Source organism: Apiospora aurea, assembly GCF_038362705.1.
Source record: "Apiospora aurea strain CBS 24483 chromosome Unknown utg000005l_segment0_segment0, whole genome shotgun sequence".
In the NCBI taxonomy this organism is placed as follows: domain Eukaryota; kingdom Fungi; phylum Ascomycota; class Sordariomycetes; order Amphisphaeriales; family Apiosporaceae; genus Apiospora; species Apiospora aurea.
In genome coordinates, this window is record NW_027117392.1 from 1,131,451 (window position 1) to 1,148,884 (window position 17,434).

Sequence of the window (17,434 nt, forward strand, 5' to 3'; positions counted from 1 at the left end):
GGGTCATGGAGTCCTACCGAAAGGAGGAACTCGATCGATACGTGGGAATTGTGCAGGCTTCAGAAATTGAAACAAAACAAAAAATTCACAAACGAGTTCAAAACCAAACTGTATTATCATTGAAACTCGTGCATCTTGTGATTACGGTCAATGGCAGTGCTTGTTTCTTCTTTTGGGTTTTCTTTGCCATTTCGGATGTTGCTTCTGTTGCCCATCTGATCCTGCCGCTGCTGAGAATGTGCAGGTCTTGTCCGTGTCTATGACACGAAATAAAGGTAAATGTAGCCGGTACCCATGGCAACACAGCTTGATTTCCTTTTAACATTTGCATCGCTTCTTATGGTTGAGTTATCGGTTGCATTTTCCCCAGCATAAAGGGGCAATGATTTCGTATGTATGGGGCGGAGCGGGGTCCGCACTTGGACCCAAACTGGCGGGTCCCGGCTAAGTATGGGGCCCGCGGGAGTTGGTCCTGTCCTATACAAGTATTCAGGTACAGTTGAATAGTATAAGAAGAGAGGTACTATGTACCGGAGGCCCAACATTTGGCAAGTTCAATGCCATTGGCCAGATGTTGATGGGCTTGTATTGTATAAATGTCTTGTGAGAATGACAAAATAGGACAGGTCTGCTATCCATTGATGCTGCTGCTCGAATCTGGACACGGCCGACGGAAGGCTATTTCTGGGAAGGCCCACAAAAGTAAGTACATGTAGCTTACCTAACCCATCTTCAGATCTTCAGGCGGCTAGAGGAGACCTCATCTTCCACCCTCCATCACTTTTGCATCCTTCTCGGTCATCGGTATGCCATCATTGGGTTTGGCTTACTCGTGAATTTAGGCCTCAATCTAACGCATATACGCCGAGAGTTGGACTAACCGAACACCTATAATTGTGGGTTGGTCGTGACAGCAGGATAGTTTTGGCTCAACAGAGGTGGGTGGTCTCTACTCTGTCTGATGCCTTGAAGGCTGCATCAAGTGACACCGCAGATAGACCTGTATAATAAGCGGAGAATATCCGAGCGATGGTGATTACTGCCTTGTCTGCAGCGGGACTCTCTCCCCCAGTCGGCCGTCATCCGCACATCGGAATATAGCTTTGTGGCACGGCATTATCTAGTCGAGTTGTGGCTTGGAGCGGGCACTTTCTGTCCAGTTGCGCTTTTCGAGATACAAGATGTCCCACGTGATACAAATGATATGCCCTATAGGGACACTTACGCAGGCAAGACATGCATGCATCGATGCTTCCTTTTGGTAATACAAGATCGCTGATAACCCGAAGGACACTCACACGGGAGGTGTGAAGCAGATAATATGGCCGCCCCTCTACCTGTGTTGTGGATTTCCCGCAAAAAATACGACCCTCAGTCGTAAACGAGGTTAAGTATACTCTTCCACAACAGGACACTGCAAGAAAATGGCCTTTCTGACGGTGGGGGATCTCGTCCCACAGCTAGCTAATCTGTCGTTTTACCCCCCGAGCTCCCTTGCTCTGCAACTTGGCGGTCAGAACTTTACGCACTGCTGCATGCGGGCCGTGAACGACTCTCTGGACGTCAGCAGCGACAACAACCTGACCCTCAAGGACAGCTCCTTCTTCCAGCCCGGCACCACCGCGGCCTCGCTCCAGGCCGCCATCGACAACGACCAGTTCCCCTGCGGCGCCGAGTGGAACGGCGACGCCGCGGGGGCGCCGGTCGTCCAGGTCCCCTACTCCTGGTGCACGGCGCAGTGCCCCGGCTGGGAGATCTCCCACTTCAGAAAGCTGTCCCAGTGGATCGGGCCCCTCGTCCAGTTCATCCTGCCGAGCCTGGCTTTCTGCCTCAACGTGCCCCGCGCCCGCAAGCTCGCCGTCCCGGACGTCGTGTTCCGCGTCCGTCCCCACGATGTCCTGGGCTTTGCGACCTACTGGCTCCGCCTGCTGGGCGCCATGCTGCTCATGACCCTCGACACGACCGTCTGGTTGTCGATCTGTTTCGCCTTTGCGGGACCCATGCTCATGAGCTCCATGTGCGAGTTTGTGCTCGACCGCAAGGTCCTTGAGTTCTTGCGGCCTCCCAACGGCTCTGGTCGCGGCGACAAAGGCCTCGGAACCAAACCTCTCATACCTGCCAAGGTGCGCGCGCAGCTGCTGCTCGCGGTCGTGGTGGGCAATGTCCGCATCTCGACTACGGGGTTCGTGGAGAGGAGGCGGGGGAGTTATGCCAATGCCGTTACTACTGCTTCGGCCGCCAGCGAGACCGGACCGACCTACGACATTAGTGGTGGAACGGACGACACGGAGGCCGACGCATCTGGGGCGCCACAACAGCAGCTTGTGGATGACACCTGGGACAGGGTGATGGTCATGATCGACGAGTATGAAGAGCTGCAGGAGAGTGGTGGGCTTCAGGTCGGTGTTGTCTCGTTGCCCACGAAGCTGAAGGCTCTGTTGAACTCGCAAGCTAGGTGAGTCAAAATAAATATGAAGCCTAAAAAAGTAGTGAATGAAAGGGTTAAGTACACTCTAACGTCGTGCTATAGTTTCGGAAGTACCATTGGTGCTCCGGTCTTGTTTTTCGTGGGAGGCTTCATCTACACGGTAATAGACATCCAAAATAGTCTCGGGGACAACGACAGTGCCCACGCCCTGGCTTTCGGCATGTGTAAGTTCTATTTATTTGATAACAGGACTCGTAACTGAAGATCACTAACACCGTTGATTTGCTGAGATAGGGTGGATGACCATACCGTATCTTGCAACGATCTCTTGCGCCATGCTGGCATCAAACAGCTCTAGCGTTCTGCAAGGTATTGTTTACGACGGCGGCTTTCGTGCCGGCCCAACCAGGCCGGCCCCGGGGTTCTGGTGCGACATCAAGACCAGGCTCAAGAAGCACGCTGTCGTGAGGCGCATGATTGACGGTCTCAACGGCTACGAGCTCATCGAGCACACGTACGAGGGGCGGTTCCAGACGGTTATGCTCTGGAACCGCGGTCTGAACAAGAGACGCTGGGTCCACGAAGCCATCAAGGACTATGCCAAACAACACGCGGCTACCACAAACGACAACAGCCCAACAGAAGAAGAAGGCGCAGTCAGCACCGAGCTACCACCCCGACCTCCGCCCTCACCGACCTTGATCACGCCCGACGAGCTCCGCGCCGGCCTCCGCCTCCGCTTCGGCGACCTCTGGAACGTCTTCTGGGACACCGCGTTCCTGCTGCTCGTCCCCTCGCTGCTGGCGTTCCTGACCTCGTACAACACGCCCCGCAAGGTGCTCTCGTGCCGGACCATCACCTACCTCCTCTACGCCGCGTCGCAGGCGTGCGCCGTCGTGCTCTGGACCTGGGAGGCGCGGCTCAAGGTTCGGTACGGCGCGCGCTGGAGCGAGACCCCGACGCGCGAGAAGGCGCTCAACTGGTGGAGCCAGGCGCTCGTCGGGCTCGTCGGCGTGTTTGCCGCCGTGGGCGGGACGCTGATGCAGCTGTTGGGGCCGTATCGGGCTTGTGCTTGTAGGGTGAGTATAACCGACTCTATTCCCCCCCTTTTTTATTTCTTATACTTCTCCTTTTTCTGGGTTTGCCCCCGTTACTATGAAAGTGGAAGTATGATACACCAATCATAACCCAATAGTTTGCTGACCGAAACGTCGTCTGTGAGCAGATCGCGGCGTCGAAATGGCTTTGGCCTTCGGATCCCGACGCCATCGTCGTGCTAAGTACCAATACTAAAGACAGCATACTCGCGGCCCAGGAATGGTGGACGGTGACAGGGACAGTGGCCGTTATCTTTCTTGGCGTCGTATGCGCGCTGGCCTGGTGGTATCAGCGGAGGCTCCGAAAACTGTTCCTGGAGGAGGTCGAAAGCCTCGAGACGGACTGGATCCCCACCACCACGCTGGTAGCATCCAGGAGTGTAGGGACGATGGCCGCCGCGGCACAGGAGCGAGACCCCTCGCCATCTGACTTGACGGCCCCAAAGAAGGATCTGGGTTAAGCTTTGGACTATTGGTTTTCTTTGTATTTCACAGTAGTAATTGGCAATACAGTACTTTTTGGTTTTATATGCAAGTATGTCATTGCTTGGTCTATGTAGATGGTAATGTAAGTAAGTACATATGATACAGTAAGATCCATGCCGCCGTTCCTATATCTGATTCGCAGATAAGTAGGGATATAGCAGCATATCCATGATGAAATCGGCACTTTCTGCCACTGTGTCCAGAGTGCCCCCATCAGCGAGGGGTCACTGGGCCATTCCCCTAATAACCCAAGGAAGAATGAGAAAATCAAGCCATCTGCTAACGCCGCCGTCATGCAAACAATAATGAAGGGTATCATCGTCAAACTTTTTCCGCCATAAACAAAAGGAGCCTAGCCGAGCGTGAAGTCCCATTTCTTGAACGCGGCCTTGAAGTGGTCCGCATCCTGGGTCTCCTCTGCCACCGACTGCTCCACGTCCTGCCAGCGGATTCTGTCCTCGAGGTGCAGGAACTTGGCGAGAACCTTGCGCGGGAGTTGGAGGTCGAACCGGAAGGTGTCGTCGATGGGCATGACCAGCTGCTTGCCCACAATGCCCGTGTCTCTATCATCGGACCACAGCCACAGCCGGAGGAAGTCGCCACTCTCGTCCACACCCGATCCAACGTCCTTCTCCTCAAAGGGAGGATGCTTTAAATCCTCGGCCTGGGCCTTGAAACCGAGCTCGATCAGTCCCTCGCGAATCAGCTTCGCGGGAACAGGCATCAGTTGCCAATGGTGATGGATATTGTTGGCACGGCTGATCTCCCATGTCACAACGCCCAAGCTGTAGTTGGACTGCGTCGCAATCATAGCTTGCATAGCGTCGCGAAGCCGAGTCATCTCAGCGAAAGCGTTGGGGCTTTTGGCGTGAATGGCACGCATATTCGGCTCATGGGCCAGAGGGATAATGATTTGGTTACCCGGGAAATTCAGGCCTCGGTCAGAGAAGTGGTCGGGAGGTGGCAAGGGTCCCTTGGCTGTGGTAATGTATGCTTCCTCGCCAATGGAACAGATCATGTGCGTTGCCAAATTCTCGTTACTAAGGCAGAAGAAGCAACGGCTGGGGTCCGGAGGAGGTGAGCGATGACGTCTTCGGCGGCGGGATGGGCCGTCATGGTGGTCTTGGGCGAAGCGTCCAGTATAACCATCGGCGCCTGCTGCGGCTCGCTTGGCGCCTCTCGGGGGTTGAAGGGGGACACGGTGGTTCCCGGAGGAAGAGTGTCGGACGTTACTCCGGCCTCTAAGTTGAATGCGTAGATGGCCTTCTGCTTCGCAGGATTGCCATAGGGCGCCATGGAGATGAAGCGGGTAACCTGTTTGGCGTCGCCTGGTTCGCCTGCTGTAGGATAGAAGAAGGGCTCGCGTTCGAAGAAGAAGTCGGCGGGAGAGAAGGTCAAGTGATATCGTGGTTTGAGCGCAGTGCACAGTTCGGCGACTTCGGGTGAGCTGGCAACAGCCTCCTTGTTGGCAGGGTCCAACGGGACCTTGGAGTTGGTCCAGACATTCGACGACCATGTCGAGGTCAGTAAGATATCAGTCTTGTTCGCGCCTCGCAGGGCAGTGGCATCGCCGGCAGTGTGAAACGGGAGATGTTGTTCCTTAGACGTGCCACCCAGAATCTCTCTGTCGAGAATGCCACCCAGTGTAACAATGCGGATACCATCGGAGGTTGTGGTGATGCTGCGCTTGCCGAGGAAGTGAAGGTTCTCGCAAATCTGGTTGTCACGAGATTGTGAGCTCTCCGTGGCCATTCGACTTGGCGTGTGGTTAGAAAATTATAACTTACCTCTTCGTTCTTCTCAATGCGCTCGACGATTTGGGGAGGCAGCGCATTGGTGCCCACAGTGAAGTAGGTGGTAAGAGGGACCGCGATCTTGCCTTCGAGGAGTCGCGTGACAACACTCTCGTCCTGGTCGGCGCTGAAGAGGTTACCGGCGATGATGGCGAAGGCGAAATGGTTCTTGGAGTGAAGCGTCGCCAGCTTCTGGAAGGCCGTCTCGAGCTTGCCGTCAAGGCTGCCAAGTACGATACTTTTGCTACCTGTTAGTATGTACACCCAAGGAAGCGGTTCGCGATAGTAGAAATGAGGATGCGAACTTACACTTTGGACGCCATGATGACGATGTCGGCGACTGCTTTCCTCCCAGATAATGGAGAGATGACTGGGGCGCGTTGTGGTGCTCAGAACCCGACTGACTTGCTGATAATGATTGTGAGAAAGCTTCACGCGATCCGGAGTTGCATCATCTGGTGGTGAATTGAATGCACCAATCAACTTACTGGAGTTCAGAAGAGCTGCGTGCAGCTTCAATTCTAGGCCCAATCAACTGTTAGGTAACGCTAGCTTGAAGGGATGTGGGGTTGGAGCAGCTCAAGTCCAGTGACAGCAATTGGAAGTCTGGCAGGGTCAGATATGCTTATCGATAACGGGGCCCTCTAAAAAAAGTTCCAACTTCCATGCGCAGGTAAAGGCGGATAGAGACTGAGACTGAGACTGTAGGTGCTCGCGACAATTGCGTGGTGGGGAATCTTGACTTTCACTTTCACCAACAAGACGAGATCACACCTCGACCACCACCGACCGTCCCTTCCGGTGTGTTCTCAAACCGCAGTGATGGCCCCCACGCTGTCGGGACGTATCATCAAGACCCGAAAGGGCAAGTCTGGCACTCTTCACCAGAAAAACCACCGGTGGGAGTCCTTCACCACCAAGATCGCCAAACTTCACTCCCTCGACCCTCTTCGCAAAGTCCGCCGCCACGACCTCGACGCCGAAGACTTGGATGTCACTACCTCCTATTTCCGAAATGGCCTCGAGAAATGGTCCGACCTGGACATATCCAAAGGCTTCACCTCTTTCAAGAGGGAAGTGCGCCTGTTCTGCGAGAGTCTGCCCCAGATTTTGCATTACGAGGACAAGATTATGGACTTGTTGGAGAAATACATATCACTCCAAGAGAAGGAATCACTCGAGTCACTACTGGACCTGATGACTGCCTTTGCCCACGACCTGGGTACGCGATTCGAAAAGCACTACGCAAGAGCCCTCGTCCTCATAGCCAATATTGCTGGTAGCCGTCAAGATGCAGATGTAATCGAATGGACCTTTGCCTCCCTGGCTTTCTTGTTCAAATACTTGTCAAGGCTATTAGTAGCAGACCTCCGCCCGACGTTTGATGTCATAGCACCGCTGTTGGGAAAGGCGCGCAACCCCCCTCATATCGCCCGGTTCGCTGCCGAGGCTATGAGCTTTCTGATTAAGAAGGCTGCCTCGCCGTCGCATCGCGAAAAGTCCCTTCCAGTCATAATCGAACATGCGAGAAAGGACCTGGCCTCTACGCGAGGAGATCGACAATATGGCCTGTTTTACCACGGTCTAATGACCATGTTTGCCGAAGCTATTAAGGGCCAGGGAAACAACGTTCATACGACAGGGCCGACTACGTTCCAGGCACTCCTCGCCTCAGTACCCGTAGAGGACTTGGTATCCACAGATGATACAATGCCTACTTGGGCAGGTCTTGTCTGTGGTATTACCGTCAGTATCATCCACCATACCACCGCCGACACTTTCGGCTCGATCGCAGATGCAATTTACGAGCAGAAAACCAAAGATACGACAGACAACAAAACCCCGCTACAGAATATCCTATATATAAGAGTTCTGGGAACCGTGGCTGGTGTTCGGAGAGGCAACAGAATCAGCGACTGGAGCGCGCTGCTGGACTGTCTGCGAACGTCACTCCAAGGCCTCTGTAGCGATGCCTCGTCCCTTGACGGTATCGATCACATTGCGATCTGGCGTTTCATCTTGGTGAACACTGCCATTATCTGGAATGCCTCCACGATGGATGCCATCATCCCTCACATGGCTCACATTGTGAAGATACTGACTCGAGAACCTCTTATGAAATGGTTCATTCCGTTTTGTTCCTATTTGTCAGATCTCGACGCTTCGCGGTTCCGCCGTCTTTTCTTGAAGGAGTTTCAAAAGTGAGTAGTATTCCATCACGTTCGGTGGGCAAGAACTGACCTCATCCAACAGATTCGTTGTATCCCACTGGTCGGAAGATTCTAATGAGGACATGCTCTGCGTTTTAATCCCTCGTATGGTAAACCAGAGGGCCCTGCCGTCTCCTAGGGAGCCAGAAACCTTCACTCTCCCGCAATCTTGGCAATCTCATATTGTAAGGAAATTCGAGCGACTGGAAATTTCTACGTTCCCGGAGGAAGGGGCCTCGAGTGCCTACGACAAGGATCCCAAGACGTGGCGTGACAAATGTCTCCCAAAGTATTCGGCACTGCTACAGTTACTCGAGTGCAGTACTATACACCCATCGACCATCGGCCCAATTCGCGAAGTACTGCTAAGGAAGCTAAAGCTTGCTCTGCGGCCGTCGCAATCACCCCCGACTGACGAAGCTCGCTTCATTGTTAGTCAGGGATTCCATGCATATCTGCGCATGAGCAAAGCTGTCGCTGCGCCGTTCGAAAAGTCGTTGCGTCCCCTTCTCCGAGCTGCCGCGCCTCGATACTGCACTCTCGCTGGGTTTCTGGAGGCTATGCATACGTACGAAGACCAAGTACAGGATTCCGATGGCCAAGATTCCCAAAGCGGCGGGAGTGCCACCCCCGAAAAAGAGGATGATCCCCTGTTGAGGAGTCTTATCAGCAATCTTTCCCTGGACTCGCCCTCCTTGCGCACCGCCTCTTTGAGATTGCTCGTGAAACTCGATATTGCCCTGGACCAATTGGACGCTCTCGCGAATATGCTGCAAGTTCAACAGATGCCGCTGGACCTTGAAAACATTCGTGCAATCTCTGTACATCTTCGAAAACTGGGTGGTATATACTCTCAACTGGATCAGGGATCATGGCTTCGTCAAGCTATACCATCGTTTCTATTCGGTATGATGACAGTCAAGGTATCCCCAGTCTGGGAGTCAGTCCTTGAAGCATTGCAGCAAGTCAGCCAGACAGCAAGTGGTGAAGAAGCGATCTGTGACCGCGCATTCAAATGGGTGAAGGGAAGAACAGCACTCCAAGACGAACTCGCTGGCGATGTTGGAAAGGGCGAAGACACACCCCCTTCCAAAAAGGGGCTGACCGACTTTGAGTGCCTCAACCTTGATCGATTGCTGCGAAACGCCAAGACTCAAGACCGAGTCATTGTAAACCCATCAGACATTTTACTCGAGACGTTTGAGGAAAACCAACAATTCGTCCCCATGGTCGAAGAAAACCAGCAGCTTGTGCCGATAGTACCGAAGTCTTCTCGCTCTCAAGCGCTCAAAGTCATGTCGGCTGTACCGTCTTTGATTGAGAAGCGGTCAAAGATCATTGTGCCGATTTTCCTGTCATGGAGCTCGCCTGAGGAGGATCGAGAGGCTATGGAAATAGACTCAGATCAAAGTGCTGGAAAGTCGTGGTCGTTGGCTGACCGAAAAGCACTGCTCGCTGTCTTTTCGCAGTTCATTAATCCGAGGGTTCTCTCTCAGCAACAGAAGGTTTATGAATCGCTTCTCCATCTACTTGCCAACGGCGACATTGATATCCAGAAGTCCGCGCTCAAGGCTATACTGGCATGGAAGCAAGAAGGTGTCAAGCCTTACCAAGAAACCTTGGAATATCTCCTGGACGAAGCAAGGTTTAAAAACGAGCTCACAGTACTGTTCCAAGGCGACAACAAGGTGCAGCCCGAACACCGTGCTGAGGTAATGCCCGTCCTGCTTAGGCTGTTGTACGGTAGGACTATATCCAAGAAAGGCGTCGCAAGCGGCCGGGGTGGATTACAGGCAACCCGACTCGCAGTCTTGAGAAATCTTACTGTCGAAGATACCGGCGATTTTCTGCAGATTGCTCTTGGAGACCTTCGTGGAAAGGTGGTCCTCGATAACACTGGTGTACGCGAAGATATTCTCAGTCAAGATCCTACGAGTATGCACAAGCGGGTGAATGCGCGCAAGCAGGTTGGTTTCTTGAACATGGCAACCATCATCATCAACGAACTTGGCGTTAGTGTCGAAAAGTATACGGATGCTCTTCTGAACGCTGTTCTGTATTGTCTCATCACTGCCTGCCGAAAGCTGGTGCATACCGCCGAGAAGACCGGAGAGGACCAGCCAGATAACCAGACCTCAGAGGAAGCAGCCGAGGGCGAAGCCGAGGATGAGTTGTCAGACAATGACGCCTCTCTCGTTCGCGACGTACGCACTATCTCACTGAAGTGTGTCATTTCACTCTTACGCAACGCACCGGCTTTCAACTGGGACCCGTACAAAGATATTCTCATCAAGGAAGTTGTGAGTCCCCGGCTCGACAACTTCGCAGTTGAGAATACCCAGGGCATTTCTGGTACATTCCAGTTTTTGTCAACTCTGTCAATGATGCCAAAAACTGCCTTGTTCTTGGGCGTTGATGAACGAATCATCCCCAAGCTCATGGACTGCTTGGCAAATAAGAAGGCCAAAGATGAAGTGCGAGTGTTTACGCTCAGCATAGTACGGAATCTAGTCAAGCTTTCACAGGCCCCTGCAGCAGAGTCTGAGTTCAATGAGGTTATCAAGGAAGACTTGATCGACCGCAACCTGGAGCTCATCTTGGGCCAGATCGGGGGTGTTCTAAGAACAAACCAGGCCACAGGCAAGGACCTTGACAACGATGCGGAGATTCAGATTGGAAAAGACTTGTTGGTCACCTGTATCGACACCATCGTCGAACTTTCTCCGATTGTCCAGCAATCGGAACAAGCCCCAGGACTCATTGAGATTTCGGTGTTCCTCCTCAACCAACCTTCCCGCCGTGTAAACCCGAAGGTGAAGGGCAGCATTTTGACCATCCTTCAAACCTTCCTTCAACTCGAGGGTCTTCGGTCGAATGCAGAGCTTCGGCAGCGGATATACACTACAATCTCATCTCTGTTTGGCTTTTTCAAGGACAGACCCAATCGACTGTCGCTCTCCAGGGTTCTGGCAGTGTTTGCCGAAGAGGACACCACAATCGTTGAAGTTGCTGCCTTGTGCTCTGACCTCAATTCGTTCAAAGAAGGAAGAATCGATGAGCCCGACTACAACACAAGGTTGGCTGCATTCAACAGTCTCTCCAAACCACGACAGCCCCCTTTCAACCCTCGGCAATGGCAACCTCTGCTTCACAATCTGCTTTTCTATATCAAGCATGATGAGGAGTATGGTATCCTTTCAATGAACTCTGCCGACGCTCTCTGCCGATTTACGGATACTGTTAAGGTATCTACTGGAACTGACAGAGCCATTTACGAGGGTATGCTCAGTGATATCGTTCTGCCAGCCATCTACTCAGGGGCTCGGGAATCTTCCGAGACAGTTAGACGCGAGGTCACCCGCGTCTTAGGATATCTCGTATCGCACCTACCTTCCTGGACGCCAGTTAGTGATCTGGTTGGTCTGGATCCTCCTCCCGATGAGCAGGACTCGGACCCTAGTTTCTTCAGTCATATTCTCAGCCCAGCGACATCGAGACAGATGCGAGCTCTCCAATTGCTATCAAAGATCAACTTCCATTCTGAGCTGAGCAGTCGCAATCTTGCTCATTTCTTCGTTCCATTACTCGAACACTTTATCTTCGACCGGGAGGATGGAACCGATGATCATGGAGTTGGCGCTCAGGCGACCACCACGATTTCTGACCTGGCGATATCGCTGGAATGGCCGCAATTCCGTGCCATTCTGAAGCGCTACAGCGGCTATATCGAGTCCAAGCCAGAGTCACAGAAGCAGCTGGTCCGACTTTTGGGAAAGATTGTGGACAGTCTTTCTACTGCAGCCTCCGAGCGCGATTCCGACTCGATGGATGTAGATGATGGTTCGACACAAGGCCAGCAGACAAAGAAGCACCGGCTAGCTAAGACGATGCCTGCCCCAGAGAAATTCAACGAGGACATCACGTCGAACATTCTGCCGTCTCTTTTGGAATACATCCGCGAAAAGGACGAAACGACGGTTAGCTCGCGAGTGCCTGTGGGTATCATCATTGTGAAACTGCTCAAGCTACTTCCAACAGAGATCCTTGAGCAGAAGCTCCCTGGTGTCCTGTCAGACATCTCTCAGATTCTGCGAAGTAAAGCATGGGACGCTCGCGAGATGGCGCGAGACACGCTGGCTAAAATGAGCTCACTTCTGGGGGCTTCTTGCTTCGGCTTTATCCTGGACGAGCTGCGTGGCGCCTTGACCAAGGGCTACCAACTGCATGTTCTCTCATATACGATGCACACGATTCTCGTCCATGTGATCCCACAATTCCAACCAGGTGATCTGGATTATTGTTTGGACAAGATTGTAACAATCATCATGGACGACATATTTGGCATCACGGGACAGGAGAAAGATGCAGAGGAGTATACCAGCAAGACAAAGGAGGTCAAGAGCAGCAAGAGCCAGGATTCGATGGAGCTCATTGCCAGGACAGCCTCCATTGACCATTTGGTTGAGCTTATCCGACCTCTGCAGGCTCTTCTCCTTGAAAAGCTCGACTTGAAGATGGTTCGCAAGATTGACGAGCTGCTGACCCGCATTGCCAATGGTTTGCTCAGCAATGCCGCGGCAGAGAGCCGGGAGACACTCGTCTTCTGTTACGAAGTTGTTCAAGGAGTTTACAACAGCCGAAAGCCAAAGGCTGAGGTCAAACTCGATTACAAGCTTCGACGCTACCTCGTCCAAAAGGGCGCCAAGAAGAGCGGCGAACGCGGTGAGACGAGCAAGCATACGTATAAACTCGTTCGATTTTCCTTGGACGTTTTGCGATCCGTTTTTAGGAAGCATGACTCTCTTCGAAATGCTGGTAACATTACTGGCTTTATTCCCATCATCGGCGATGCTGTCGTCGAAGGAGAAGAAGAGGTGAAGATTGCGGCATACAAGCTTCTTCAAGTCATTGTCAAGGTCCCCTTCAAAACGGATGAGTTGACAAAACTCTACAAGATCTCAGCCAAGGATGCAGTAAAGAGTATGGCCATGTCAACATCTACGACATCTGATCTTGCCCAGACTGCATTGAAACTCATCTCCGTTATATTGAGAGATCGAAGGGACACCAAGATCAACGATGCTGGAATCGATATGCTTCTCGGCAAGCTCAAGGACGACTTGACAGAGCCGCTATATCGACACGTCACCTTTAATTTCCTTCGTTCTGTCTTGGACCGCAAAATCGAAACTGCATCCGTGTACGATACCCTTGACTATGTCGGCGGAGTCATGATTACCAACGATGACAAAGATACCCGTGATCTAGCCCGCGGGGCATTCTTCCAGTTCTTGCGCGATTATCCGCAGAAGAAGAACCGGTGGGCCAAGCAGATCAAGTTCATCGTTGCTAACCTGGAGTATGAGCGCGAGGGCGGGCGTCTGTCAGTCATGGAAATCATCCATCTACTTCTCATGAAGTCTGCCGATGATTTCGTGCAGGAGGTTGCCACCAACTGTTTCATTCCTCTTGTCCTGAGGCTCGCCAATGACGACAGTGAAAAATGTCGCCTGGCAGCAGGAGAACTGATCAAGGAGATCTTCCGCAAAGCCGACAAAGAGCGAACATCCAAATTCCTCGCGCTTCCGCGTGGGTGGCTCGAACAGGACGGTGACCAAAAGAAGCTCTCGGTGTTTGGCTTGGCTATACAGAGCTTCTGTCTTTACTTCGACGCCAAGGAACCCACATCGCGAGACGAGAGTGATCTGATGCTGGTGATCAAGAGCATGATCGAAGTCTTGGATGACTTCTCTGGCGGCTCGGATTGGGAGCTGGTCAATGCTGTCGTGCAGAACGTCCCCATTCTGATGCAGAAGTTCCCCAGCCAAGTCCTCTCGCATGAGGAACTTTGGCATGCGATTGCGAAGCCACTGACATCTGAACATCCAACTCTGAAGCTTTCGAGCATCAAGCTCCTCAACTTGTATCTGGATGATTTCTACAAGCAGGACAGCTCCGATACGAAGAAGGTCGCTTTGATTGGATCTCATGGGTTGCAGCTTGACAAGGCCACTGTCGAAGCCCTTACCGTACTTGCTGTTGGGATACTGGATCCTGGCACAATCTCGAGATGGAAGAAACGTATGGCCAAGAAGGCGAATAGTGCTTTCGAAGATGATGCGATGTCTACCAACCAACAACCTACCCCCATTGATGAAGCCCTGGCTTCCGAAGTTGTCCTCACTCTAGTCAGACTGGCCAAGTTCCTGGACCCGAAGCCTGCGGTGTCCGACCAGAGCTCAGATGCAGACAATGAAGAACAGGATGCTTCGGACTCGGACTCGGGCTCGGAAGAAGAATGGGGCGGGCTTGACGAGCCCGAGCAGCCAAAGACTAAGATCACCCTGCACACACTGTTCAACTTCTTGTCAGATATTCTTATTGCCGAGACACCGCCTCGCACGGCCGCTCTTGTGCCCAAGGTGGCTGCCATGGACTTGCTGCACCTGTTCGCCAGCACGCTCGAGCCCGCCACCGTCAAGCCGTCGCTGAACATGCTCCTTACTCCTCTGCACCATCTGACAGACCCCAACATCACCGTGCCGTCATCAGTGGAGGATACCTTCCAGCCCCGGTATGATGCCCTGCGCGTCAAGGCCGAGGAGAGCATGGACGTTCTACAGAAGAAGATGGGCACCGAGGCCTACACTACGGAGTTGTACGCCGTCCGAGAAGCGGCGAGGAGGCGCCGAGAGGGACGCGCCAGGAAGCGCAAGATCGAGGCCGTCGCGGCGCCCGAGAGATACGGGAAGTGGAAAAAGGGCCGGCTGGACAAGAAGATCAAGCGGCGGAAGGAGAAGAAGGGCGATCAGCGAGCTCGCCGACAGGGTGGCAAGTATTAATTGTACAAACCTGGGTGGAGGAGGAAAAAGAGGGCGTCCCCGTCGAGGGAAATTTAGATATAATACCCTACGATCTGTATCTGGCCATAGAGAAAATCCAATTTTATTTCATTTTGTTCAATCGAGTCGCTATACTCCAGCTCCGTAGAATTATGCTTGCTGCCTGCCACGTCAAAGGTTGTTCGATACGGCCAAGTCTATTGTCTAGCCACGATATCATTCTGGCGCTATTGCTCCTTCTCGCACTTTCGCAAATGTGAGTAGTCGGTGGGTTTTATTTGAGAGGCATGGGCTGGGCCATGAGGTTACCGTCGCGTGTGAGCAAGCTGAAGTATTGAGGAGGCGAGGAATTTATACTCCATGACGAAACAATCGTATTGATGGATGCCTGGTCACTGGTACGATGTTGCCGTTCACCCGGTATGAATGACTCTATCAAGGGTTGACTACTTAATGGACGAGCAACACGTACAGACCACCCGCCATTTGTCATCTAGTATCAAGTGTACTTTGTTGCCTTGATGCTCCGGACTCATACTCGGATCCATTATTATTGCCTTTTCCAGTTGGCTTCGACCGCGGGAATCGACTCAGCGACATAAGCGGCGGAATATAAATCACACAACGACTGAAGAGCAGGCATTTCTAGAAACTCTAAATTGATTGGGGTATATCCTGCCTCCCTACCTAAACTCCCAAGGTGCATACATAATCTACAGTTGATACATAAGTATGCATAGTGTACAAGTTCCTCTGGCCGTCATTCCTGGTCCTGGTATACCACATAAAAGCTCCATCGTCGAGGCCATCCCAAGCTGTAAGCTGGCTGCGCATGTAGCATATCTCTCTTCAAACCGTACCGGAAAGAACGCCCCAGGCTTTACTTCCTTCGAGGCCGAGACACAGCTATTCGGACTGGTTCTGTTGCACCTGAAGGCCATGCATATACAAAACTCGTGACCGCTCGTCTGCGTAGTTTCGTCGTAGGCATAGTAGAGACGGGTTTGGGGCGAATATTCGTTGGCGAGGGGGCTTCATTGGTCTCCGTATGACCCCTCCGATGACTTGCGGCTTCTGTTTCGCGGCCTTGGTCGCTAGATTTCGATCCCCCTTTCGGGAGGCCTCGCGCGATATAATCAGGGATGGCAGACTTCGCACTGTATTTGCGCAACGTGAACCGAGACTTCCGTTTATACAGTTTGAGCCGTTTCCAGTGGGGCGACCTTGGCTTTTTCTCGTTTGCCAATGCCGGCTCTCCTGGGCCAGCAGATATCTTCCGCACAAGACTATTGGACGGTACGCGTCTCATGATAGGATGATGCAGAGTATTTCCACTAGAGTCGAAAAATGGAGCTTGGTCGTTTACAGCCTTCAGGCTTCGTCGTAGTAAAGCCGCAGCTTGAGCAGCCGAGCCCCCCGCGTCTCCTCCAACCTCATGCACCGTGTTACTCGGGCTTGGGACGTATGAACTCCCCTGTGATACACCATGACAAGGAGTGCGGCCAGAGTGCCCTAATTCAGAGCTCGAGCCTTTATGATGTCGAGACGGTTGTTCATCAAGGTTCCTGAGCGCAGACTTCAGTGCTGCGTTCCGATCACGCCTATTTGGGTACATACCGTCATTTCTGTTGCGCCGCCCAAAGGTAGAAAATTCACGTCGATTCGATGGCGTGGTGTTGGCAGCTGAGGATTGGGCGTCCCCTATCTGGGGACGTGTTGGGGAGTTGGCAAGTGGCCCTGAGGCGGCAGGGCTTACAGTGTCGGATTGCTGGGACGTAGAAACCCCATCACCTTGCGCAGACGATGCCTCGTTCTCGTTTCCCGTCTCCTTTTTCCTTTCCGTCACGGTCCCGTCCTCCCAAAACTCGACATCGCCGTCTTCGCCAAGGGTGCCACGCTTGACCAACTGGCCACGCTCCCTCATGAGATCCTCAACTGTGATCTTACGATTGCCAAAGATGTTTAGGTGGTCACTTATGATGTGGCGGTTGCGACAGGAGGGGCAGGTGATCAGGACAGAGCCCTTGTGATACCCCTGCTTGGAGACGGTATGGGTGGACCGTTCACTGCAAGGTACGCAGGTGAAGGTCAACTCATAATGAGGCTCCTGCAACTTTCGCTGTTTGATTTCCTCTGATGGCGAAGAAGCAGCCGCCGGTGCTGGTCGCGACGGCTTCGGGATGGCATGCGCATATCTCCGGGAGAACTGGGCGGGTTGGAGAGTTCGAGGCAGGCTCGGATAGGGGCGCAGATGTGGTCGCAAAGGCGCAGGAGAGATGGCGGAGGCTCTTACAGAGCGGACTAACGCCTGCAGCGCATTGGCTCGGAGTTTGGAAGCCATGACGCCCACGAGGGGGGGGGTTGTTGATCCAATGACTATGGGGAAGATTCGCCAGCACAGGTGGTTATGTATTGTCGGAGATCTGCACTTTGGAACGGGATGCCTTTCAGTGCTTCCACAAGGCGGACAGAATGTGTGATGGTACTGAGTAACCGAGTTGCTGAAAGGCAATGAATGGGTGGGTGATAAGGATTCGAGAAGGGTCCGATAAAGATTTTACAGTTAAGAGTTAAGGTA

General features: G+C 52.8%; 4 protein-coding genes across 4 annotated transcripts; 2 read left to right on the forward strand and 2 right to left on the reverse strand.

Moving 5' to 3' along the window:
- Positions 1 to 1,424: 1,424 nt before the first annotated feature.
- PG986_006926 (uncharacterized protein) lies at positions 1,425 to 3,986 on the forward strand (the record flags this gene model as incomplete). The annotated part of the gene is made up of 4 exons (XM_066843148.1): positions 1,425 to 2,455; positions 2,531 to 2,652; positions 2,723 to 3,507; positions 3,651 to 3,986. The coding sequence occupies 4 exons, from the start codon at positions 1,425 to 1,427 to the stop codon at positions 3,984 to 3,986; spliced, it is 2,274 nt and encodes a 757-aa protein (XP_066699260.1).
- A 377-nt stretch (positions 3,987 to 4,363) lies between these two features.
- Positions 4,364 to 6,127, reverse strand: PG986_006927 (uncharacterized protein; the record flags this gene model as incomplete). Its single annotated transcript, XM_066843149.1, has 4 exons — positions 4,364 to 5,008; positions 5,053 to 5,727; positions 5,799 to 6,048; positions 6,114 to 6,127. The coding sequence occupies 4 exons, from the start codon at positions 6,125 to 6,127 to the stop codon at positions 4,364 to 4,366; spliced, it is 1,584 nt and encodes a 527-aa protein (XP_066699261.1).
- Positions 6,128 to 6,626: 499 nt separating this feature from the next.
- PG986_006928 (uncharacterized protein) lies at positions 6,627 to 14,856 on the forward strand (the record flags this gene model as incomplete). Its single annotated transcript, XM_066843150.1, has 2 exons — positions 6,627 to 8,005; positions 8,058 to 14,856. The coding sequence occupies 2 exons, from the start codon at positions 6,627 to 6,629 to the stop codon at positions 14,854 to 14,856; spliced, it is 8,178 nt and encodes a 2,725-aa protein (XP_066699262.1).
- An 880-nt stretch (positions 14,857 to 15,736) lies between these two features.
- PG986_006929 (uncharacterized protein) lies at positions 15,737 to 17,197 on the reverse strand (the record flags this gene model as incomplete). The annotated part of the gene is made up of 1 exon (XM_066843151.1): positions 15,737 to 17,197. One exon carries the CDS (start codon positions 17,195 to 17,197, stop codon positions 15,737 to 15,739), a length of 1,461 nt encoding a protein of 486 aa, XP_066699263.1.
- Positions 17,198 to 17,434: the final 237 nt, after the last annotated feature.